Source organism: Trachemys scripta, chromosome 10 (assembly GCF_013100865.1).
Source record: "Trachemys scripta elegans isolate TJP31775 chromosome 10, CAS_Tse_1.0, whole genome shotgun sequence".
Lineage (NCBI taxonomy): Eukaryota > Metazoa > Chordata > Testudines > Emydidae > Trachemys > Trachemys scripta.
In genome coordinates, this window is record NC_048307.1 from 16,267,878 (window position 1) to 16,293,403 (window position 25,526).

General features: G+C 41.5%; 1 protein-coding gene across 1 annotated transcript in view; it reads left to right on the plus strand.

The window, feature by feature from the left end:
• The window catches only part of DNAH3 (dynein axonemal heavy chain 3), a 120,820-nt gene that overhangs the window by 4,528 nt on the left and 90,766 nt on the right, over positions 1-25,526 (plus strand). Inside the window, exons 3-14 of the mRNA XM_034784789.1 lie at positions 2,806-3,031; positions 4,446-4,515; positions 6,417-6,606; positions 7,900-8,089; positions 14,273-14,468; positions 15,534-15,659; positions 18,168-18,363; positions 19,369-19,548; positions 20,432-20,568; positions 20,716-20,821; positions 21,422-21,600; positions 22,778-22,962. Of these exons, the coding sequence (XP_034640680.1) occupies positions 2,806-3,031; positions 4,446-4,515; positions 6,417-6,606; positions 7,900-8,089; positions 14,273-14,468; positions 15,534-15,659; positions 18,168-18,363; positions 19,369-19,548; positions 20,432-20,568; positions 20,716-20,821; positions 21,422-21,600; positions 22,778-22,962 (1,981 nt within the window). The remainder of the gene's footprint in view (positions 1-2,805; positions 3,032-4,445; positions 4,516-6,416; positions 6,607-7,899; positions 8,090-14,272; positions 14,469-15,533; positions 15,660-18,167; positions 18,364-19,368; positions 19,549-20,431; positions 20,569-20,715; positions 20,822-21,421; positions 21,601-22,777; positions 22,963-25,526) is intronic.

Genomic DNA, 25,526 nt, shown 5'->3' on the forward strand with positions numbered 1-25,526 from the left:
ATTTAAAATGGGAGCTACAGAAAACCATGATCTGAAGAACATTCATGCTGCATAGGCATGTGCATTTCCTCGCTCTGGGTATGAAAATATTTCTGTAAGGTCTCTACTACCTGATCCCATTCCACAGCCTTTATATATGTGAGCTGTCCCATTAAAGTTGGGACTACAGGACATAAGTTTAACAGAGGTTTGATTTCCCCCCTCCCCCGCCGACAACTGGGGTCTGTCGGTGTTACACAAGCATTTAGGCGTAAGCGTTGCAAACATTTCCTCTTTTTTCAGCTGATTAACAGAGTAGATCCCTTTATACTATTGCTTGAAGAGGGCTTGAAGGGATAGAGAAATGGGGAGGATGAGGAAAAATTCAAAGTTACAAAAATGTAGGAAAAAAAAGAGAAGAAATGAAATGGAGATGGGGTAAGATTAAAGACTATTAAATAATTTGTTGATACATTTATTGATTGATAAGACCCCATTGAAGACATGTAAAGTCACTCGTGTGTAAGTGTATGCAGGATCAGGCTCTAAGAGTGATACAGGATCAGAAGGATGTTGTGAGGGGAAGAGACAATGTCTCCCCAACCATAAGCGCCGACTCTGTGGGTGCTCCAGGGTTCAAGCACCCATGGGAAAAAATATAGGTGGTGCTCAGCACTCACCAGCCACAGCTGTTCGGGGGGGGCCACTGATCAGCTGTTTGGCAGCTGGCGGAGGTGCTCAGAGGAGGGCAGAAAGCAGCGAGCAGCAGGCAGGTGGGAGGGCCTCGGGGGAGGGGCTGAAGTGGGAGTGGGAAGAGACAGACAGAGGGCTGGGCCTTGGGAGAGAGGGCGGAGCAGGGGCAGGAAGAGGTGGAGAGGGTGGGGTCTCGGGGGAGAGGTAGAGCTCGGGTGTGGCCTCAGGGCAGAGCACTCACTGGGAAAAAATAAAAATCACCACCTCTGTCCCCAACTGTCTTTCCCATGAGCCAGATTGGCTTGTTTGCCATATATGCTAGTCAGGCTGTGTGAAGTGACAGATGGTGTTCCTCAGAAGGGGGCAGCTAGATACAGCTACATGATGTCTAATGTGGCATTTCCTAGCTGCCGGCAGGGGGACTGTTTCTTCCTCTAAGTAAAGCACAGCTTTGTGTCTGATACAGTAGCTGAGAAGGCCAGTAGTCAGTTCTTTGGGGGACACAAGCTGTAGAGGTTTTTTTCTGCTGCCAAAAGCCCGACATTATTTATTTTTTTCCACAACAGTCTACATTTCAGACACATTTTCAAATTATTCAATGAAGTTCCAAAAATGACTGAAATAAGTTAACACCATTCTTTTTTCAAGAATATTACCATATACGGTCATATGACAAATGAGCTGTTCATTCTAAATTGCCACTGTTAGAATATATTACACATCAAGACAAAGCTGGAATAAATGTAAGAGCATCACTATACTGGCTATAAATCAAACCAATGAGGATATAAATATATACTTGAAGATGAACATCAACTAGATGTATTTTTTACGTAGGTTATTCTTTAAACTGGAGAAACTAGAGAAAAATATTGGTTATGGTATTTTCCATCTCAGGTTCGTGTGACTTTTACCAGTAAAATGATTCCAGAGTATAAACATCATAACTAGTGCTGGTCTGAAAATGAAATTTCTCCCTCACAGGAAATTGCAATATTTCAAAATTTGTTTTCATCCTGAATCAGGGCAAGTCAAAATCTCAAAATATTTTGTAGAATGGAAATTCTGAAATATTTTGATTCAGATACATTAAAAGAACCTTCTTGAAACATTTTGATAATGCCAAAACATTAGTATATAATATTAAATATTATAGATATTAAAATAAGTTAAAATTCAAAAAATTAAAGGTTGAAACAAAACAAAGTCAGAATGAATCAAAATGATCAAGTAGAAACAAAATTCTCCTTTTTGAATAGTTTCACCATGTTTGCATTGACATTTTCATTGAAATTTTGTATATTCATGCAAAATGTTTTGATTTTGACAACTACATTTTCAAATGGAAAACTATTTAATATAAAAAAAAGAAAAAATGACCAACTGTCTGATATTAATGTTGTTTTTAAAAATAAGTATTTGTTTTTAGTTTACTGCTCATTTGTGTATTGCATATGAACTTGAGCATGTTGTAAAAAATCAAAATAGGTTAATTTCACTAAGTCCACTGAAGTTGCACCAGGATACAATTGAATCCAACTGTTTTAAGGGAGGGACCAAATCGCTCAGTGGTTTGGTCACCCACTCACCTCACCCTTGCTAACCTCTAGGCTGGTGGTTACTACAGATTAGGATGGTAATTACCAAAACTTGATGGCAATTCAGTGACCTGCATGAAATAAGTTTAGTGTTTCTCAGCGACAAAACATCCACATCACAAGAAACACCACTGGAACCAACACTGACCAACTCTCTGGGTGACTGGTTCAGCAGAATGGCCAAGGATCATGTGGTTGTGGAGAGTGATGTGCCCTTGTTTTTTCCTGCTCAAGGGTGAGGCTTGCTGGTAGGGCTGTGTGAGGAAGCTTGTAGTGCTGCCGCCTGTGCTGTCGCTCGTCTCTAACTTCATTCTTCAGGCCTGTCAATCTGGAACTTTTCATGAGCGTTATATAAACATACAGATTTTTTAAATTAGCAGTCAGTACAAAATGTGAATTGGCGTTTGTGATGTAGAGCCAAGAGTTTTAGGCTGACTTCAGGCTAAGAAATAGCAATTATTCTTTCTTGTGCTAGCTACAGGAAGACACTTCTTAGATAGCCCAATGACTTAATATTACTATTTTTCAATTTCAGCTTGTCCTTAAGAACAGCTATTATCCTCCTTTGATGCAAAGAGTGTCATGGACTTTGGCAGTTCCATTTAAAGAACAGCGTTATTACCGAAGCCCGAGTGATTCCATAGCTAATAACTACACACTTACTGCACGTGATCTAAAACTGAAAGATCTGCATAAAATGGTGCCCCCTGCCATGGCGAGAGCAACATTGGGTTCAGCGAAGCAGAGAGCAGTCTCACCACGTATCCATACTTGCATATATTAGCATGTTGTCTAATGGTTCATTTGATCTCTGCATATTTAATTAGCAGTACAAATCTGCAGTCACTGTAATCCTAACCACTCTCTCCTGTTAATCTTTCTCGGGTGAAGTTTGGTTATAAAATGGCCAGAGGTTTAGCCAGAGGTATAGCCCATACAACTTGAGCAAGAAAGAGACCCATGCCAGATTAGCTAATAGCTCTGTGGTTAGGGCACTTATCTGGGATGCCAGAGACCCACATTCAGTCACTAGGCCTTGAACCTCCATGTCCTGAATCCTAATCAGGAGTCTCTTGGTTATTCTGAGGCAGGATGGTATCATGTTTTGTCACAAAAAAATTCTGAATGTCTTGTTTTCATTTTAGTGTGGACCGAAATCAAATTTAAAGACGTCAACATTTTTCACAGACCAAAATTCTTATTTTCCAGCAAGTTGTAGTCAGTATCAACAGTAGACTGATTCTTTCATAATGTGCAGAGGCAACAGAATCCTTACATTCACATAAACTCTCCTTCCTAGTGAAGAGCCTTGTATGGTATGCAAACACAAGGTCACAACAATTTAAAATCTACTTTTTAATTTGTGAACTTTCTTCTGAGGATTCTAGCATCTCATCATAAACCACGGCTATTGGTGAAAGATTGCGATAATGTAGTATGCTAACTTCCCATTACTTACTTTATTTGTCTAAAGCTGTTGTCTGTTAATCCAGGCCGTTGCTTCCTTTCTTTTCATCTTGGCAAACGATTGGGAATTTAACAAAAGAGTTTCAGTGACTACTTTGTTCTCTTGCACACTACTTAAGTAGGCTTTGTTTTGGTTCACTAAGCCTCTTACCATTGTTTCTTCACCTGTTTTCTTGGATTCACATGCATTTCAAATGAATAAAGGTATGTGAAATGGAATGCAGTCATAATCAGGGTCTGTTTCCTTGGAGAAAAGGCATTATATGGCGATTGATTTATATGTCTGAAAAGCCTGTCATAACAGCCTCTTGTCCACAAATTAGTCATATATAGTGAATTTGTTAGAACTTCATATTTTATTGCACTACCTTTAGATATTACATTGCACTACCTATATGTAAAAGTTAGAAATATAGGTTCTATTTCACTTAAGCATTCCTATTGAGGAAAACACTTAAACATTGATGTCAATGGAACTTAAGCACATGTTTAAGGTTAAGATCACGCTTAATGCTTTTCTGAAGCTCAGTTCAGCAAGGTACTTCAGCATATGTTTAAGTAACTTTCTGAATCAGGACCCTAGTCCTCTATGTGCAGATTATATTTTTCTGTTATTTCACTGTCTGTTGTAGTTAATTCATGTATCTCTGCTTTGTAATAACTTGAAATAACCTTATTACAAATTATTTTCTTGACTGATACTTATAGCTTCAAAAGAATTTGCACCTTCTGAGAAGAGGCTCAGACTTACACAAAGAAGTAAATGTGACTCTGATAGGTAATGTACCATAGTTGATCATAAAGATATGGAGTGCTGAAATCAGTCTCAGAATTAGAGCTCTGCAGTGTGACACACTTACAATATCCTGATGCTTTAATTTTTCTCTTAGTTTGGATGTAGTTACAATAAAATTTTATGTTTTTTATAAAATCTGTTTGTGAAATTCCTGCCTGAGCAGAGAGGGCCAGCAGAAAGCTCATGTAGCACTTTTTGCTGGTCCTTTGCAGAGGGATGAATTTCACTTCTAGCATATAAAATGGCACATTTAATGAATTGTGATACTGAACCATTTCCCTGGGGTGTGCATAGATAGATGATATACTCATAGGCAGTAGTCACAAGACAACTAGAAATATGCTCTAATTACACTATCAGTTTTTCAGAGATACAGTACTTTTGGATAGTGGGAAAATAATGGTTTCTTTTTTCCCAATTCATCTCCATGCCCAGACATTACCTGTTCCCACCTTCCCCTGACACCTCATCGGATTTATCTCCCATGCCCTGGCCTCCAATGGGTTCCCGTTTCTCCCAATCCTTTGCCCATGTTCCCTGTCCCTACTAGCTCCCAATCACAGTCTCCTTCCCTGGCTCCTTGTCCCAGTCTCCTTGCCCATCCAGTTCCCCTTTCCATTCCCCTGCTGCTAGCCTCCAGGCCCAGTCTCAGTCTTCCTCATCTGGGACCCTTGTCCCCAGTCTACTCTCTCCATCTTCTCCCTCCCCTCCTCCCACAGATCTTCCCTCTGCATTCAGTACAGGCTCCTGCAAGTGTGTGTACAGGTTGGGGAGGTCATTGAGAGAACAAGAGAGATAGACTTCCTGTTCTCAGTTCAGGTGCCTGGATGGACCATCATGGCCATCAGGAGCCCAGAGCTGCAATTGCAGGGAAAGTTCTACTCAGCCCCTGGCTGGAACATGCCCAAGGCGGATGGAATCTTTGTGGAATTTATCCTCTAAAATCTAAGTTTACTGCCTATGTGCGAACTGTGATTTTTCAGTGGCTTATAACTTGGCTAAATGTAGGCAGATTTTAATGGGGACAGCCAAAAGGGGACATCTGACACAAAGGCCACCCTGTACCACATTTCAAACCCTGCTCCATGCCTGGGGGTACTAGAGCTGTTCAAAGAAAAGATTACTAGATTGTAACATGAGTAAAAAAAACCCACAAAACATATTTTTCTCTAGTCTCATTCTCCGAAATGGCTGAATTCCTTTGACTAATTATCCACAGGTATTCAACCTCAGGTAGACACCTGGCATGGAAAATTTCAGCCTAAATGGTTAAAGTTTGGCAAAATTATACGCAACTGAAAATGGATCTGATGTAAAATGTCAGTCAACCTTAATAATAGGTGGTGCTACCAGTTTTCCTATACTATTACCCACCTTTGTCATTATAATTACCCATACATATTTTTATGTTTTGTTTATTTTCATTTAAAAATAACTTAAAAGACGCCTATCCAAGATAGTAGGTGCCCCAACACACATTAACAATGCAATTTAAAAGTTCGCAGCATTAAAATGATCAGCCAGCCCTCTCTGAACACCCTATCAAACAGATGTCTTTTGCGCATGCCCAGAAGGTCACCAAATTTGGGCGATTGTGTGTGTGTATATATATATATATATATATATAGTAAAATACATTGCCATTACCTGTAATGTACTGGCTAGTTTTCCTATTACAATATAAGGCAGCATGTATATTGTTTATAATGAAGCAAATTGGTGTATGGCTTTACTACATCCTTACAAATAGTTGAGTACTGTAGAATACGCCATGTTCATCCTCAGCATAATACCACTGAAAAACAGGGCATGAATTTGTCCAGAATGTTATGAGAATGCATCTCTGGCTGTAAGTATACTAAACTGGTGCCCTTTTGTTTCAGAACCACACCAACCCAACTGTACAGTATAGATTCAAATTCATTATATTCAGATAGACATAGTCCAGAATTAGGCATCATATATTATTCAGACACCCAACCATTGACTCCAGAAGAACAGTTTGTTGTCATGCTCCAACACGAGGAGGAGATACATAAGCAAGAAGAGTCACCTTCGGAAAGTGATATAGAGGTATTAACTTCACTTTTTTAAGTTGAGAAAAGTGATGATAATCATAATCAGGAGTATGAATATGTACAGTTATGCCCACTTAAATTGGGCATAAATTGGGAAAAGAAGAAAATTTCTATGCACCAGACAACGCATGTGTAATCAGGCGTGGACTCACCCCTGCGGTGCCTCCTGCTGGTCATCCAGGGAATTAGCTCACCAGCCTCTGGAGTGCCTTCTGAGGGCCAGTGATCCACCAGTCGTTGGCCCCCATGTCCCTCCCAGACCCCGGTGCCCTTGGCTTAGGTGCTGCCCCCCTGGCAGTACCCCACTCTTTCCCTCTGGGTCTCCCCACCCCTTATCCCAATGTTGCCTCAGTCATGGCTACTGCCAGTCACCATCTAGCCCCCACGCCCTGGGGCAAACTGCAGTCTATCAGCCAATCATCACCAGCAACAAGGGGTTTGGACTGGCTGCCTTTACCCACCCTCAGGCTGCCCCTCTGCAACCCCAATACCTATATGGCCTAAGACCAGGCCTTGCAGCCTGGGGAGTTGCTGGCCTAGGGCTTCCCAGCCCCCAAGGCCTTTCCCCAGCCCTGCCTCGCTCTAGGTCCCCAGATGAGCTCCCTGCAACCAGGCCTGTCTCTCTCTCCTGTCAGAGAGAGACTACTCAGCTTCTGGTTGCCCTGGCCTTCTTATCAGGCTGAGTGGCTCAGTTTGGAGCGTGGCCCCAGCTGCAGCCACTTCCCCAATCAGCCGGGGTTTTGCTCCCTCTTACCCAGCCCCAGCCCTCTGCAGGGCTTTTCCAACCCCTTCAGGGCTGGAGCAGGCGTTCACCCCGCTACAGCATGTATAAAAACGAAATACAACAAACCGTGTTTAAATCTTTCTTTAACCCTAATCTGCCTCCATTTCCTTCCCAATTGTTTCCTTTTTCTTTTAATAGTTTCTGACTCCTCAGTCTGTTCTCCAGGCCAATGAGTTGCATCTAAGTGCATCTAACCAAATTTGTAACCGCTCATATTATTGCCTCACACTTCAAATAGCAGCATTTTACTAAATTTTAGTTGGTCCAGCCCAGAACAATATATCTAAGCAGATGGAACTACTTAAAAAAATTACATCAGAAATTTGTACTGGTTTAAAAGGAACTCAAGTTTGAAATAACCAAGGCACATGATAGTCCAAGTGTCTTCTACCTGTGAAAAGGGTTGAGGAGATTAAAAAAACCAAACAAACCTGGAAAGTATTTAATCATGGTCAATTGTCTGTCTTAAAAGTCACTATATTAAGGATATTTTTATTTTTACAGAGATATTGTTATTACATACATAATGGAATACGGAAAGACATGCTGGCGCCCCAGGATAAAGAAGTGAAAGACATGATTTTAAAGCAAATTCCAAATCATTTTCTTACCAACCCAAATCTGGAGACATTGCTTCATAGTTTAACAGAAGAGATTCAGGATGACTACCACATCAGCCTCATGAAAAACATTGGTAAGAGGGCAAACCTCTCAGTTTTGGCAGATGCAGTGATTTTGCAGTCCAAAAATAAAGGGCCTCATTTTTCTCTCAGCTCCACATGACTTACTTCTTTGAGGTCAGTGGAATCACTCTATATTTCCGTGAAGATACAATCCGATAATGCAACATTTAATTCCAGTTTCATCAAGTATCCTTATTTACTAAGCACCATAAGACTTCAATTAATATAGAGTCAACTTCGGTAGACAAGTAGTCTCTGGGCACACCCTTCACATGCAGTTTCCCATTCCTAATGCAGGCTCAAATCATATTAAGAAAGCATAACCTGACAATATCATTCAATGAGACAAATTCATCTCTTACATGGCTCCACTGAATTCCAGTGCTGTTACACCAGGATCCATAAATGTCATGAGTTAAAGGTTTTCATTTAAATCTTACAGGATTAATGAGAATGGAACACATGGAACTGAAATAGGAAATAATTATAGAGTTAAGGTGCTTTTACATTTGAGCATGTTCGACAAATAGGAAAATGAAAGAGCTAATACAGAAGAAGATTAGAAGTACTGAAATTCACTAATGTTCAGTTCCAGGAGATTGAGTGTGAGGGAAATGATTCTGATAAAACTATGACCTCTCAAGTGTAGCTTTCTCTTCCCTTCTCTTTTTTCCCAGTAGATTCATTATAATTTTCCAGCTGGACTTTGGTTGGTAGCCCCAGGAGCCAATAGACTTGTTGCTCTTTCCCAAATGTAGCTGCTGAGTGGGGATCAGTTCAAAATATTCAACTGGAATTTCCCCCTGGGCTTTCCTTACATTCTATATTTTGCTAATATTAATTACTGTTATTTGAATAAGTTACATTGTAAATTCTCCAGGACAGAGATCTTCCCGTCTTTCAGCTATATATATCACTAAAGTACTATGTTTACTTATGTTTCTTTTCCAATCTCAATGATGGCCAGCATATCCCAATTTAAGGGCTTGTCACATGAGAATATTATAGCAATACAACTTTAAAGCACTATAGTTATCCAGTATAACCCCTGGAGTGGACAATTTTATTCAGGAATAAGAGTGCCTTTCTCTGGTTTAGCTTATGTGGCTTTGGTGGTGGTTAAAGCTAAACCAAAAAAAAAAAAAAAAAAAGGCAGTCTTATTCCAGAATAAGAGGATTCACAATTGGAATTATACCGGTATAATTAAACCAGTATAACTGGAAAAATCTCCCATGTGGACAAGCCTTCACACTCTTTCTGTAACCCTAAAGGTACTGAACCAATTGCTTACTCCCTTCAAATGGGCCTGGGAACCAAACTGTCAGTAGAGCATTTGTTCCATCATCACAGATCTAGTTCTGGCACAGAAATGCTGGTGTTGTGCCAGGGCTGAAATACCTTTTATGAGATAGGTACGCACACATGTTCTTATGAGTTACCAAGGGGCTGGCTGGGAAGGAGCTTATATCTGTGTATGAATCGGAACCAAATTGTCATTACAGAATTCAGATAAATTGAAATAAGTACCAATCTCTTTCTGTGCTCCCTCAAGGAAGAGCAGTGAGAACCTGCATTACTAACTAATAGATCAAGCAGTGTGAGCAGCATGGCTGGTTTGCATAAGGAATGACTCCGCAGTTTGGGATATTGGCATGATGGGTGTTCCCCAGTATGGAGCACCTAGTAATTGAAAGATCTCTTTCAAGGGAGAAAATCGATTTTAAAAGGGGAAATGGGGCAACTTAATCAGTTTGATTTACCTGACCCTCGGTGCTCAGTATGGGATGCCAAGGGCTGCAGTATGGGAAGTTGAAAGAAAGTATTTGAGGCTATGGCTACACTAGAGAGCTTACATTGGCGCCGCTGCATTGGTGCAGCTGCGCCGCTGTAAGTTCTCTATTGTAGCCACTCTAAGCTAACGGAAGAGAGCTCTCCCATTGACTTAATTAATCCACTCCCAATGAGTGCTGCCAGCTATGTCTATGGGAGAAGCTCTTCCGCCAACATAGCTCTGTCCACACCAATGCTTAAGTCAGTGTAACTTATGTTACTCAGCGGAGTGGCTTATTCACACCTCTGAACGACATAAGTTATACCGACATGAGTGGTAGTGTAGATACAGCTTGAGTTACAGAGTGCAACAAAAACTGCTCCCTGTTCAGGGGAACTGGGAGAATTAAGCTCTAGCCTGAAGGCTTTTGAACCTAGTTGTAAATTTACATGGTTGTAAATTAAGCCAGGTCTATACTAAAAAGTGAAGTTGACTCTGCTACGGCACTCAGAGCTGTGAAAAATCCACACCATTGAGCAAGGTAGTTCAGCTGACCTAACCCAGTTCTTCTGTTGATCTAGCTACTGCCTCTCAGGGAGGTGGATTCACTACAGTGACAGGGGAACCCCTCCCATGGCTGTAGTGAGTGTCTACACTGAAGTGCTACAGCAGCACAGTTTCAGCACTGCAACTGTGCCGTTGTAACTGTTTAACTGTAGACAACCTCAGAAAGCAACAAAGAGTCCTGCGTCTGACGAAGTGGGTATTCACCCACGAAAGCTTATGCTCCAATACCTCTGTTAGTCTATAAGGTGCCACAGGACTCTTTGTTGCTTTTTCAGATCCAGACTAACACGGCTACTCCTCTGATACTTGATAATCTCAGAAGTAACTCCACTGAAGTATAAAATTGATGTGATAATCCAACTTTGATGCTAGATTGGAGGACGATTCAGTGATCTGTAACGATTAGTGTAGACTCCATCTCAACAGCCGATGGGTACTGTATCTTAGTGCTGTTGTGTATGTTATGATGTTGTTGATCTGACCAGGAGGTGGGGAGCTAGCACAAAGTTCAGTCCTGCCTGTGTGACTGGAGTTGGTACTTGGATTGTCCCAATACATCTCTGATTCTATAAGCAAGTATTACAAATGGTGGCTTCAAGATGGCAAAAGAAGAAATTTACTGATCATGCAGAGAAGACTGGACTCTGAGTACTTGACAGACTTCGAGATGTTGCTCTCTGTGAATGAGTGGACTGAGGAGGGAGCAGCATAGTACCTAGCAGTGTTTTTGGATGGTGGTGCTGGTAAATACTTTGGCAGCTTCCCAGTGCGGATTGTGGATCTTATAGACAGTCATACAATCAGATATACAACCACTGTGAAGGGGGATTGACTCTTTTGAAATATAGAAAGGAATGGCAAGCCAGGAGGAGGCTGGAAGGGGAACCCCTACATCAGGGGTCAGCAACGTTTCAGAAGTGGTGTGCCGAGTCTTCATTTATTCACTCTAATTTAAGGTTTCGTGTGCCAGTAATACATTTTAACGTTTTAGAAGGTCTCTTTCTATAAGTCTATAATATATAACTAAACTATTATTGTATGTAAAGTAAATAAGGTTTTAAAAATGTTTAAAAAGCTTCATTTAAAATTAAATTAAAATGCAGAGCCCCCCAGACAGGTGGCCAGGACCCAGGCAGTGTGAGTGCCACTGAAAATCAGCTCACGTGCTGCCTTCGGCACATGTGCCATAGGTTGCCTACCCCTGTCTCCCTGGTTATATGTGCGCACTAAGGAGACTGTTCGATAGGGCTTTCCCTGCATCTGGGAGATGGCTCAAGTGAAGTGGAACCTACTGCACCTCATCTGGAACTGGCAATGCAGAAGGGCATATACCCAGTGGCACGCTATGGGAGGATCATATGTGAAAAGTCAGTTTATAAATGGTTTAACAGGGAAATTTCATAACCTGCTGGTGAAGGAGGATAACATACTAGATAACCTATCACCAGATTATATACAGAGTTCAAAATCTGGAAGAAGAAATTGGTGTTTCCTTAAAGGTATCCACTGTTAATTCCCAGCCTCAGGGTGACACCTTTATACTGATGCAGCACTTCAAGAAATGATTGCTAGCTAAATAATTGGAGGAGACCCAAGTGCAAGCCATTCACAGGTGTCCCGGGGTCGGAAGAGACACTCTTTCCCAAGTGGGTCTCAGACCAGGTGACATTTGCAGGAATTGTGAAAGCAAAGGCCACTGGAGATGGAATTGCCTAAGCAGAGGGAAGCCACAATAAGGGAAACAAAAAGTTAAGGATACAGTAGGACTAGCAACTGTTAGAATGGCCCATCTGAAGAGCTGCCCAGATACCTGTTACTATATGTCTGGAGACATCACCGGCTGGAAAATCACAATGCTGTTGGACTAAGGGTCTGTAATAAATCTGATCCATGATGAACAGCCAGTGCCCAAATGGCAGAAAATTTATTTTTCAGGAGTTGAATTGGTGACTATTAACCATCAGCTACTGCAAACTGAAGAAACCCAGCTCGCGCTGAACCTGGGTCTGAATACTAAGTAGACTTTTCTTGTCGTCACCAGTATTTCTAGGACTGTTATATAGGGAGTAGATTTAACCTGAGGGCATCACGGGAATTCTTGGGGTGTTAATAGAACAGACTTGTCCATGGACAATATTCAGATGTCCCTGCTGAATGTGGAGCAACTCTTGAAGCCTTAGAGATGTCTCTACCATGCCTATAGTGGGATAGAGATGAACTGCTCCCCGAACAAAGTTGTGGTGAAGTCAGGTAATCATTCAATAATACCCACAGCTTCAGTGAACCTGTAGGAGTGTTTGAAGCTACCACTATCCAGTCATGATTGTTGTTTAGCAGACTTTTGTTTCCAGCTGCACCAAACGGGGAGTTCTGGCCAAGAGCAATTAATCTGACTGACCAGGAAGTGCAGCTAGTGAAAAAGAAGTTGATGGGGACAGTGACGTAGCTGGTGTCTCAAAGCCTCTCACAGGGGCAGAGATCAAGAGCTGTGAAGTAGCCCAGTCAGGCATAGAGCTAGGCGTTGTCTTGACAAAAGCAGCTGTGGAAGGAAATGAAAGAAAGTGATTAGAACAGCTGATCTTATGATATGCTAGTGTGTTCTCCAGAAATAATGAAGAACTTGGGCGATATGATTGGGTGCAATGTCAGATTGTGTTTAAGCCAAGGAGAGCTCCTGTCGCAGCCCCCATGTCAGATTCCCTTGGTATATGAGGTTGCAGTGAAAAAGATGCTGTTTCAATTCCTCAGAATGCTTTTAAGACTCCTGCATGTACCAGGGATGTTTCAAAGGATATTAAATGATCTAACCCTCATTTTGAGAACCAAACACATCTTCACATATTTAGATGACTTAATTTGTTTCCATAAAACATGGGAGGAATATCAGAGGAGTGGAAAGGATTCTAAAGCTTTTTAAGGAGTCAGGATTTAAATGTGTGGGAAATAAATATCAGTTTGCAAGGAGTTGCATCACCTTCTTAGGACATGTAGTCAGTGAGAATGGGTTGGAGCCCCAACCTCCAAAACAGAACCTTATAAAGGACTGGAAGGTTCCTACAAACCTGGAGGAGATGCAGCAGTTTGTAGGCCTCTGCAGATTCTATGGGAGATTTGTAAAAAAAATTCACAGCTCAGGCAGCGCCATTACATCAGCTATGAGAAAGCAACTTTTTCTGGATGGAGGAACATCAAAAAGTCTTTGAGTTGCTGAAGGAAGGACTTCTAATCCATGCTGTGTTTAAATTCCCAGATCCTTTGTTATCCATCTCATCCATTCACAGTATCCTGTGATGCCTCAAAGGTTGCTGTTGGACATGCTTGTGAACAAATTGACAAGTCTGATAGGTGCAGACTGGTGGCCTGTAGAGGTCGCAAGATAAATGAGAGGGAAACCAAGTATTCAGCTGCAGTACTGGAGTGTCTGGCTATTGTGGAGACTCAAGGCCTATCGACCCTATTTAGTAGGTATAGAAAGCACAGTGTACACAGACCACAGTGCCCCCTTACAAAGCACAACCCAGAAGGATGCCTGTGGAGATGGATTCACAAACTGTCTACAGGTAGTCTGTGGAAGAGCTAAGAACAGAACCCAGAGCATCTGAGTCCCAGGCCTAGGGCCTTACCCACCGGAGGACCATCATTCTTCTCTTAGTTTGCTGACATAGTTAGTTAATAATAGTCTCAGATAAAATTTTATTACCGTGTTATGTTAATTTAATTTTAAAGACATGTAAGAGTAACCAAATTATATTGTGTAATGACACGTGTTTGCTCTGGCATCAGTGTGCTGTAATCTACATGTGTGGTTATTAGCAATGCATTCAGTCTTACAATCATTTATATGATTTGTTGTAGTTGATTACATCTTGATGGATCCAGCTGAGAGAGAGAGACTCTTTATTGGAAATATCCCACGCTCTTTTCCTCAGAGAGTGATTCGTGCACCAGTCCCATGGCATAATGTTTACCAAGAAATAAAAAGCTGGAATGAAAACCATCTGTTCACAGTGAATCCAATGATGCTTATGTTACAACAGCTCTGGTTTACTGAGTAAGATGTCTTGCTTACTGTACATTGGTTAGAGTAATTCTTTGTACCATGATTTATTTTAATGATTTCTTAGTTCTTGCATTGCTGTGTCATCTGGACACAAGACATTTCATTAAAAGCAAGGAACATTGAATCAGCAAGAAACTTATTGTTTCTTTTCATTGTAAGACACCATTTGAGACCCTAGGTACATGCTTGGGTGGTTAATCCTACCTGCTGGTGGGGTTGCTGCAGCTACACTTCTCTTTTTAGCATGCTAGCTCGATCAGTCCCTATGGTAAAACACTCCACCCTTAACTTAGAACTCCTAGTCAAGATTTTCAAAAGTGACTAGTGATTTTGGTGCTTAAATTTTTGGGTTCTCAACTTGACACCTGAAGGGGCCTGATTTGCAGAGAGTGGACATTCCACTCTTTTGAAAAATCAGACCCCTGGAAGATGTCTCAGGTTGGTGATGCAAAATCACTAGCCACTTCTGAAAATCATAGGCCCCCTTGTGGGGTTATGTCAGATTTGTATGCTATTGCAGCTTTGTTATTTGTATTTAAGTAACATTGCACTTTGTGGTCAGGAATCTAACCTGTTGATTTGTGACTTACAGACCATTGCAAACTGGGATGTGTATAATGTTAGGCACTCTTCCTCAGTGTGCAAAAGCTGACCAGATTTTGACTTTTTCTTCCCACAGTTTAGCCAAAATGGACACTTATATCTACTTCTGTTACTGAGCATAGGAAGAGAAGAAACTCTGTCACTCTGCATGTTCATCCTTGGCTGAGTGGAATAATGAATCTGACAATGAAATGAACCAAATCATTTTAGGAAAAAGCAATTGTGATATGAAAAAGGCAAATACAAAATGAAATTCACTCAGCCCTGAAAGTTTGCTGATAGTAAAAATGAATCAGAAATATGTAGGGTAACTTAGGAAAGAAACAAGTTGCATCAGTGAAAAAGAGTATTCACATTTTTAACTACTTATAAGAGCCTCCTGATTGTATCCCATTTAATTTACTTTAAAGTAAATTAATCACAGCTATCTGAGTTATGTTTTATTTTCCAAAGGTTTAGTGACCTAAGATTTGTTCGTACAAAAGAAATGCTGTCAGGTGACCTGCCACTGCTGCCCAGTGAATTTGAAGATTTAGTTCGAAGACATTGTATGGAAGCACATGACATTCTTCAGAACAAGTCAGTACTGTATATAAGAATACTAGATGAATAGAATATTCTTAGAGTAGATTTGTACAGGTAACTGCAATGCGGGAATGCACAAAAATGTGAATCTCCATTTGATCCAACAAAACTCAATGTTTGCATGTGAAATTATATAAGTGCTAAGTATTATCACTGACCCATATCCTTCTGTCTTCATGCAAACAAAATTGTTATTTTTTTTTAATGAAACACCCCAGGAAAGCTATGGTAATTTTGCTAGAGTAAGGACAGCATTATGTGGCCCATTATTATATTATCCATAATTATATTACTATCACTAGCTGCATGCACAGAAGAATAGTTTGATGCACAATTTATGGGGTTTTTACTTATCCAAAAGGTATGTGCGCACACTTGCAACTGTGCCCACATTTGAAAAATTGCCTCTAAAATCCAGAATGAAGCCTTATACGTGATCATATTTGTATTACTTTTGATATTAGTAGTATTTACAAACTGTTGGTGTTTTAGTTGATCATCCTAAGCTAAACTTGATAGGCCAAATTGTGTAGTGAAGGAGGGAGCACTGCAGAATTTTGTCCTGTAATACTTATGCGCTGTTATTAGAGTATAATACATAAAATATTTAATTTTTTAAAAGACAGTTGAAATCCTGCCCCCATTGATTTCAGAGGAGCTAGATTTCAGATGCAAAGTCCATGATACAGAATTTAGTTGCAGAATAATGATCCCCAGTTCCTACATAAGGGCCCAATCCTGATGTCAGTGAAATGAATCAATGAATGGCTTAATTCCCATTGACTTCAGAGGTGCACAGTTAGTCCCTAAAGGTCTGACCCAAAGCCCATGTCATCAGTGGAATACCTCCCATGGGCTTCAGTGGGTTTTGGATCAGGCTCTATGTCCTGTGGCATTTGCTGTATGGAAAACATTGAGACAGAGCCAAGGCATTTATCAAGTGACATTGATTGTGTGGCAAGGCTCTCTTACTATGCCTGTTATGTTTTAAACCTGTAGTACTGTCAGCGTTCACAAACTAACCTAGAGAAAGGAAGCCATCTGACTGATGAAAGTTTCCAACCTTTAGGAATGTGGGGCATCCATCCTAACAGGATTTGTTGGCTGCATCAGTCTCTTCTAGAGCTTTTCATCCAGGAATGTGGTGGTGGTGTTTTTTTTTAAAACAGGCTAATAATCTTGTTTACTTCAATCCATTCAGAATGAATTAAAGAAATAAATCTTGGAGGCCCTGGGATCTTCAGGTGTCTCCTCTGAGCTTCAGAACTTTTTTCTGAAACTGGTAGCATTAGCCTAAGCCATTAGGCCTGCCCTATGTGAAGCGTTTGAAATCAGCAGGGCTTGGACTGAAGGTTTTCTTCTGCTCGCCGAGGAGTTTGAATGCAGAGCTGGCTGTGAATAGACTAGAAATGTCTTTCTTTGAAAACTGCTTATTTCTATCTTCAGTTCTGCACAAATCCTGCTTGAGCCCTGTACTTTTCAAAAAGTTCACAGGAAAGATATTGAGCAGCTCAGGCTCAGGGGCGTGGTACTCCACAAGTCCCAGAGCCTCCAGTGTTTGAGGTTTTTAAATTCATTAAAAAAAATTAAAAATTAGAGAGGGTCTGGGCTGCTTATTAACAACAAGTGTTAAACGTGGGTGACCCCGACCACACCCACAGGACCACCACGTTCAGCACTGGTAAAGCTCTAGATCCAGCACAGCACTTGAGCAGGTGCTTAACTTTAACTGCATGTGCAGCCCCCTGAAATGTGAATCAAGACCCAAGGGAAGAGGTAGAGGGACCTGAGTCTTGATACCTGTTGTCAAACGCTGGTGTAAATTCAGCTGAAGACAGAGCCATATCCTGCCTCTTCTTTCCCACATTCTCTTCCCTTTCTATCTGTCTTTCATTCCTTAGCTCCCTATTCAGCTCCCTTTCAGACTGCCTCCTCTGTTCCTATTCTACTGCGGTCACCCAAAAAAGTCCTCCCATCCCTTGGGATGTGTCATGTCACAGACACCTGTATCAGCTCCCCCACCTCCACTGAAGCTCCAGGGATAGGCCAGTGGAACTGGTGTCAAGAGCCATGTCACACAGGAGTGCCATGAATTTGCCATCATGGTTTTTATGGGTTTAAATTAAATTTGCTTTTTGGATACTCTAAAAATAATATAATATTTATAAAAATCCAGCTGAGAGGACTGAAAACTGTACCACACTGAAAATTGTCATGCTAGACCAAACTCTAGTTATTTGGTTTTGTGTTGATAGACTAAGCACTATTATTACATGTTGAAGCCAGCACTATGGACCCCCCACCCAAGTAGGCATCCCCAACTCAAGCAATCAATATCTTCAAGGTTTTTGGTCCAACTTTGTTTCATCTTTAGTTAAAGACCAGTCTCTGCTACACAGCTGAGTTTTGCTGATCCCTTGGGTGACTGCTTAGTGCAGGTTTCATTACATACAGCACATTAAGTCTATAGGGTTTTTAAATGTGCTTTGTGTTTTATTGTAGGTGGATCCCAACTTGTGCATCCCTCTTTATTGATCAGAAGGAGAGGTGGCTTCATTTGGCACCCCAGACTGACTATGATTCCCCTAAGCAAATTGAAGAGTATTTTGCTTCTGTTGCAAATCTCATGTCATTACAGCTACGCGAGATGGTTATTAACTCTTTGGAAGACCTCCTGGCATTTTTTATGATACACAAGGTATATGGAATGAAGTGGGCTGCTACCGTTTCTTTTCATTGTGATGTAGAAATAGGAATCTATACATTCTTCAAATCAAATACCTTTTCAGGGGTAAATGCCCAGGATTCCTCCTGTCTTCCAAACTTATGGCCTGATTCTGTAAACCCTTGCCGGTATTCAGTAGGACTTCTTGGGTGATCAAGAGCTATTCACTTGTGTAAGAGTCTGCAGGATTAGGACCATAATTAGCTAGTTCTAAAAGTTTTCAGCTATTGATACGAATTGCTGTAGTGTGGCTGTTTAGATAGGCCCTGGTCTAGCAAAGTACTTGAGCACATGTTTAACTTTAAGCATGTAAGTAGTCCCATTGAAGTCAAAAGTGCTTAAGTGCTTTGCTAATTCTGTCCCATAAAATCATGTATGTGTACAGGCGATAACTACTTATTAATATATGTGGTGCTATGACTCCAGCACATGAGTGCCTATCATTTCTTCCCTTCAGTAACATGGTTGTGTCAATAGTTAAGTATCACCCAGGATCTGCTATAATCCGTTACGCAAAACATTTGTAAATAGCACAAATTTGGCTGGATTGGGGCAAACAGCCACAGAAGCATATTGACAAAGAGTAGAGCTGCACCCGCCTTGTGCTAAGTGCTGCATCTGGATGATGATGATTTATGATTTGTTCTGTGGTAGCTCCTAGATCAGGCCCCCAGACATTGTGCCAAGTTCTGTGCAAACAATTGGGATGCAAACAAAATAAAATAATTAAAAATCATTAGGGGTTTGATTCTGTGAGGTGGTCAGGGCTCTACTTCCATTGAATCAGTGAGGACTGAGGGTGCTCAGTACCTTGAGAGATCAGGCTCCAGCTCAGGATGAAAATACTCATGGTGCAGTGTATTAAAAAGATCTCAGTTTTATATATGGGATTTTAAGTAATTTTAAATGACTTTTGAGTTGTGCATGTTATACTCAATCAGTTCAGCATTTATTGTTTTTGTGCTTTTTTCCCTTGAGGATGGGAATGACTTTGGAGAACCATATCAAGAAATGCAGTTCTTTGTCCCTCAAATACTAATAATCAAACTCAATGTGGAGGAACCGAAAATTGTGTTTCAGCCACTTTGGAAAGATTGTTGGAATTTAATCTACCATTGCTTCATGGAGATCCTTCAGAGTTCGGAGGGACTTCCGAAGGTACAGGGTAAAAGAAGGGAGATGGGTTGTATTGTGCAGAGAATGCTGCATGCAGAATGAAACCTATAAGTCAGCCTTCAGCTAATAAAGTGCTGAGTGTGGTATAAAAACTCCGATTCAGAAGACAAATAGAGTTATGTATCAGTAGCTGGGGAAGCCTTAGTGATTATAGTAGAGAACATAGAAAGGATTCCTGCTCACATCCAAGCTGCTTTATTGCTTTGGTTTGATCTCACGTACTGTTCACAAACAAGGAATATGTGTTGTCAAGTGAAAGCTATTCCAACAGTACAAATAATTATTACCTCTGCTCTCTGCTACTTTTCTTACAATAACAGATTTTTCTACAACTATTCTAAGTGGGAACATTATCTTTCATGACAGTTGGAAAAGTGCAAATGATCGGATTATGTTTTCCCATTTATTCCATTCTATTGTATAAAAGTGTTCTCTGGGATTCTTTAATGTTCCTAAATAAAATGTTCATAAAGTCGGCCCAATTTTTAAACATAGGCTCCAACAGAGCATCAGAATCTGGCATTTGAGTGCTCAAATCAGTATTTAGGAATGCAAATGCCAATGCCTAAAAGCATATTGGATGCCACTGAATGCCTGCTCAAGTGTCTAAATATGTGATATTTGAACTCCAGTGGCCCAGTTAGTATTTTGAGCTTACTCCTGACTATGGTCCTGTTTCAGCAAAGCATCAAACATATTCCTAAAGTGCATGTTTAGTTGCTTTGCTGAAGCAGGGCCAGTGTAGTGCAGGATGCTGTTTCTGCCAGATCACTAGATAGGTAGAATTCTACACTTCTAGCCATGGTGTGAAATGCCCTTGCTTTTCCTGTAGTATGCTGTATTTGTGTTGTGGGGTTCCTTCTAGGTAGAAATGCAACTCTTTCCAGAATTAAAAAAAGATGACCCCACTCTTCGTACAGTGAAAGTGGATGAATCTTTGGTTTCAGAATATGTGAACAAAGCTGCCAGGATATTTGACAGCAACATGGTTGGTCCACAGAAGTAAGTTTTTGCTTTTAACTTTGATGCTTATCTGGATCCACCAACATGTTAAAGCAGCATCAGTGTCATTTTTGCATGTTTATTTCCCATTGCCATGAAATCTAATTTTGGGATCTTGTGTTTGATTTACGTTCTTCTGTGTTTAAGGTACTTAAATGTGTACAAGAAATACAGTGATCTTTTGAACAACAGTGCGGAACAAGACATTACTGATTTTTTGAAGGAAAGCCATTCTCTAGATGATTTCACTAAGGTAACATCTAACAGTATTATTATTACTAATCACTCATACAACAGTCAACATTTACATGGCAGTTTACAGACACAGATCACTACAAGTTTTCCACTCCATGCTTTCTAGTCTAAGGGCATGATTCACCCTTGTAGGTAAAGAGAAGTGGGGACAATTTACATCCCCCCTTGCCTGTAGGGCAATTGTGCCAGGTTATGCTGGGGAGGGCAAAAGTATGTTCCATGCAGAGCCCCACAAGAGGAGGCTGTCCAGAATGTGTGCTGATCAGCACATCCTCTCTTTATCCCTCTGCTCCCCTCTTCTTAGCCAAGCCCACCCGCTTTCTATGCTGCGCCTGCTGGGCTGGGGCCCTGGCTGAGTGCAGTTTTTGCAGGCAACTTGTGCCATGGCATCCATGTGGACTTTTCATTATTGGGGGCCTCCCGCGGAGTTCTGGGGTTGAGAGTGATTTGAGCCCTAAATGGGTAAACATGGATTGTTATTTCTGTTTAAAATATATTATCCACCTGGTGGCTGACAGATAATTCTTTGCCCTCATGTAGCATTTCCCATCTGTAGAGTCTAAGGAAACTAATAGGATTATTCTTTTCCCTTTTGTAGAAGATTGACAGTTTAACAAAACTGAAAAAAGAAATAGCCTCCATGCATGTCACTGTCCCTCTCGCCATGTTCTGCCTGGATGCTTTAAAGCTGAATGAGGAGCTTTGCAATCGGGCCCAAACACTTAAAAATAAGCTGATTGAGTTTGAAGTGGATGAAAACAGGGAGTTAAATAAGAGGTACACATATGTGAGAATGCATGGCTATCACTAGATTTGTGCGTTGATGCTGTATATTAGTGCCTGTGTACATTCCTGAGATAATTTTATTCATCTGCTGGATTTGTACAGGTATATCCACAGGCTTCTGTAAATTAACACAACATTTCACTGGTTTGCAAGGACTCCATGTTGTGTATGTAAAGTTGACCTGAAATGTTCTTTAAATAAATAATTTTTTTAAAAAACTTCCTGAGTTAGGTTCTACCTGGATAGATCTGAAAATCACAATGAAAATATTTGACAATTATTTCCTTTTTTACTGATTTGCTAGAAGTTAAGTTGAGGGTTCTGTATTTCCCTTGCAAGAACTAATGCCCACCTAACGCAGGGTAAGGATTACAGTTCCCTGTTCTGCATATCGAGATGTCCGAGATGTCTTTTGCAAGAAAGACACAGGCCCTGAATTCCAGTTTTAGCCAGCGGAAAGTTTACTTTACAATGAATTTAGCGTTAATCTACTGGTATAATTGTGCTTCACTTGAAAGAAATCCCTTTTCTCATGAGTAAATATGGATGGTTACTCTTGGAATTGGGTTGTACTTGAGCTGTCTTGAGTACTGTGCATGTATGGATAACAAAAGTGCTTAGTCCAAACCTGAAACAAGAAAACACATTGCTGGGAAATTATATGTAATGGGTGTCTTTTTTGCTTCTGTATTTTTTCCATTTTTGTCCATGTTCATTTTTTTGGGAGGGTAGTTTGAGGATCTCTGGGTAAATGTTATCTTTTTGCCTAAATTTCATGCAGGATGCTTAGTTCTGTAGATGTCAGGAGAATAAATGAGCTGCTGATTTCTGCACTTAAGGATGCCTCTGTATGTAAGAGTTCAGCTCTTGAAACAGAACATTCTAAATGTGTGGGAGGGAGCAGTTAACTTAGTGTGTTAGCAGTGGCAATTGAATGCCAATTTAATAAGCATTCTACTGTATGGATACTTCAGTCCTTGAAAGAGTGGAAGGATGTTGGAATTGAATGCCCTTAATTATTCCATGTCTGTTATGTGTATTAATGAGAATATCTTGTTTGTAAAGATGCATTAGTATCCTTTGACACGCAATCTGCATTAATGAGATCCTACACCACTCTTCGTTAATAATCATCATAATTATGTGTCTGCTTACTTTTTTGTTGTAGCATTTGCAATCAATACAACATAATTGCAGACAAAGTCAGTGAGGTGCCTTTGAACACTGAAGAGCTGGTAGAGCTTACGGCATACTTAAAAAAAGCCAGTGAAGTTACTGTTTTTAAACTGAGACGTGAGATCTCTGAAGCAGCCTACAGACTGGAATTCTTGATGGACTATGCTGATCTGCCTTGTATGTTTAAAAATATGGTATAGAAAAGTGTTCCTGGCAAAAATGTGTATATGTATGTGTCTGTATACGTGCACATACATAGACACACACACACACACACACATATATTGTGACAAAGTTCCTCCTCTATCTTGGTGGGTCCTGCGCTTATTGGCAGATTTTCTTGCCTCAGAGATTCACCATGTGGGTTGGGGAACAACCCAGAGACCTTCCCCTCTGGAAGAACCCACAGTCCAGGTCAATTGGGAGGTTTGGGGGGAACCCAGGCCTACCTTCTACTCCGGGTTCCAGCCCAGGGCCCTGTGGACTGCAGCTGTCCATAGTGCCTCCTGTAACAGCTGCATGATAGCTACAACTCCCTGGGCTACTTCCCCATGGCCTCCTCCAAACACCTTCCTTATTCTCACCACAGGACCTTCCTCCTGGTGTCTGATAACGCTTGTACTCCTCAGTCCTCCAGCAGCACACCCTCTTACTCTCAGCTCCTTGTGCCTCTTGCTCCCAGCTCCTCACACTCACACCACAAACTGAAGTGAGCTCCTTTTTAAAATCCAGGTGCCCTGATTAGCCTGCCTTAATTGATTCTAGCAGCTTCTTCTTAATTGACTCCAGGTGTCCTAATTAGCCTGCCTGCCTTAACTGGTTCTAGCAGGTTCCTGATTACTCTAGTGCAGCCCCTGCTCTGGTCACTCAAGGAACAGAAAACTACTCATCCAATGACCAGTATATTTGCCCTCTACCAGACTCCTGTACCCCACTGGTCTGGGTCCGTCACAACCAATTATTATAGTTGGTTGACAAACTGTGAGTCTGTTTCTACCTTCATTTATGCCAGTGCTACTCCATAAAAAATAGGGCTTCTATTTATTATTTATCAAAGGAAGCTAGATAAACTGTACAACTTCTACTATGCTAATGAAAGGTTTAAAAAAGAGGCAAATGGCAAGACAAAACGATTCTCTAGAGGGAAAAGATGTGTACATGCAGGAAGATTCCCCTCTCCTCTGCCCACACATTCTTCCTTCTCTATGATCTCTCTCTGAGAGATCTATGAACTGAGAACTCTTTCCGAGAATTTTTATGGTATGTGCAGTAATTCAACTAACATTCTTCACCACTGTATTGGCAAAATCAAGTAGCCTGGCGTGTTATTTATTAAAGATATTTCTGTCAGTTTAATAAATTGCTGCAAGGGTTTTGAGGGTATTCTGAAAATAGTTTAGAAATGAAAATCAGTGCACCTCTAAGGGCTTGTCTATGCCTGGTCATTTAGGACCCTCTTATTCTGGCATAACAATGCCTTTCTCTGATTTAGCTTATTCCACTTAGCTAAATTATACCGAATAGCTATAGCAGAATTGTTATTTGGAATAGCTATGTTGGTCAATTTCACCCCCGATAGTCAAGGTTTCATGCAGATAATGCAATATTTCTGAGCTGATGTCAGTATTTTGACATCACACTAAACTATTTAAGGAAACAAAGCTAAACAGCCAAATCCACATCTGGGATGTTCAAAGGTATCTAGGAGAGTTAAGTACCCTTGAATTTCCCAGGCCACATCTTTTAATAGGCCATATCTTAGGTACTTACCGGTACTTATCTTTTCTATAACCCTTACTCAGGAAAAATTTCTAACGGGAGGGTTGAATAAAAACTGGGTAGCACTGGCTCACATTTTGATGATCCTGGCTTTGTATTTGTTTTGCCGTATTTGAATTTTATCCTTTTCAAATTATCTGTCTCTTTTGGAACGCAGAAGAGCAAATTGGGGTAGCACTGGCATAAATGAAGGTAGAAACAGACTCACAGTTTGTCAACCAACTATAATAATTTTACATGAGGACAGGGACGAATTTAAAGGACTTACAGGTATGCCGGAGTCCTGAGCGGGGGCTTGGCCTCAACTGGAAGAGGCGTGGCCTCAACCAGAAGAGGCAGGACCTTTAAATCAAGATTTAAAGGCCCCGCTCCAGCTGTGCCTGCAGAGGCGGCTGAGAGCCCTGGGGCTAAGGGGCGATTTAAAGGGCCCAGGGCTCTGGCTGCTGCTACCGCAGCAGTAGGGTGACCAGATCACCCAAGTCAAATATTGGGGGGCGCAGCGGGGGGGCGGGGTAAAAAAAAAACCCACCCTTCCTCCACAAGCTCAGGAGGGAGGCCCCGGAAACGCAGGGGGAGCGCGGGGCCAGGGTGAGTGAGAGTCCTGCCTGGCTACGAGCAGGCAGGACTCAGTCGGGCGGTAGGGAAAGTAGGGGGGCAGCCCGCGGGGCCAGGCGGCGGCTGTTCTCCCCCCCTGGGCAGCGGGACTCGGGAGCAGCCGCTGCTGCAGCTCCCACTGGCGCGGGGAAGGAAGCAGCCAATGGCCAAGCTTGGTGGCTGCAGCTCGGACGCCCGGGCCTGAACCACCCCGAGTCTGGGCCTGCTGCGGGGATCTAGCAGCGCGCATGCTGCGCCCAGCCCCTGGCCAGTCGCGTCTGGGCTGCTGCCCAGCTGGTGCTATCCCACGGCGGCCCCGGAGTGGGGGCAGCAGGCCCCAGCCCCCCCGTCCCGCTCGGGTCCCGCAG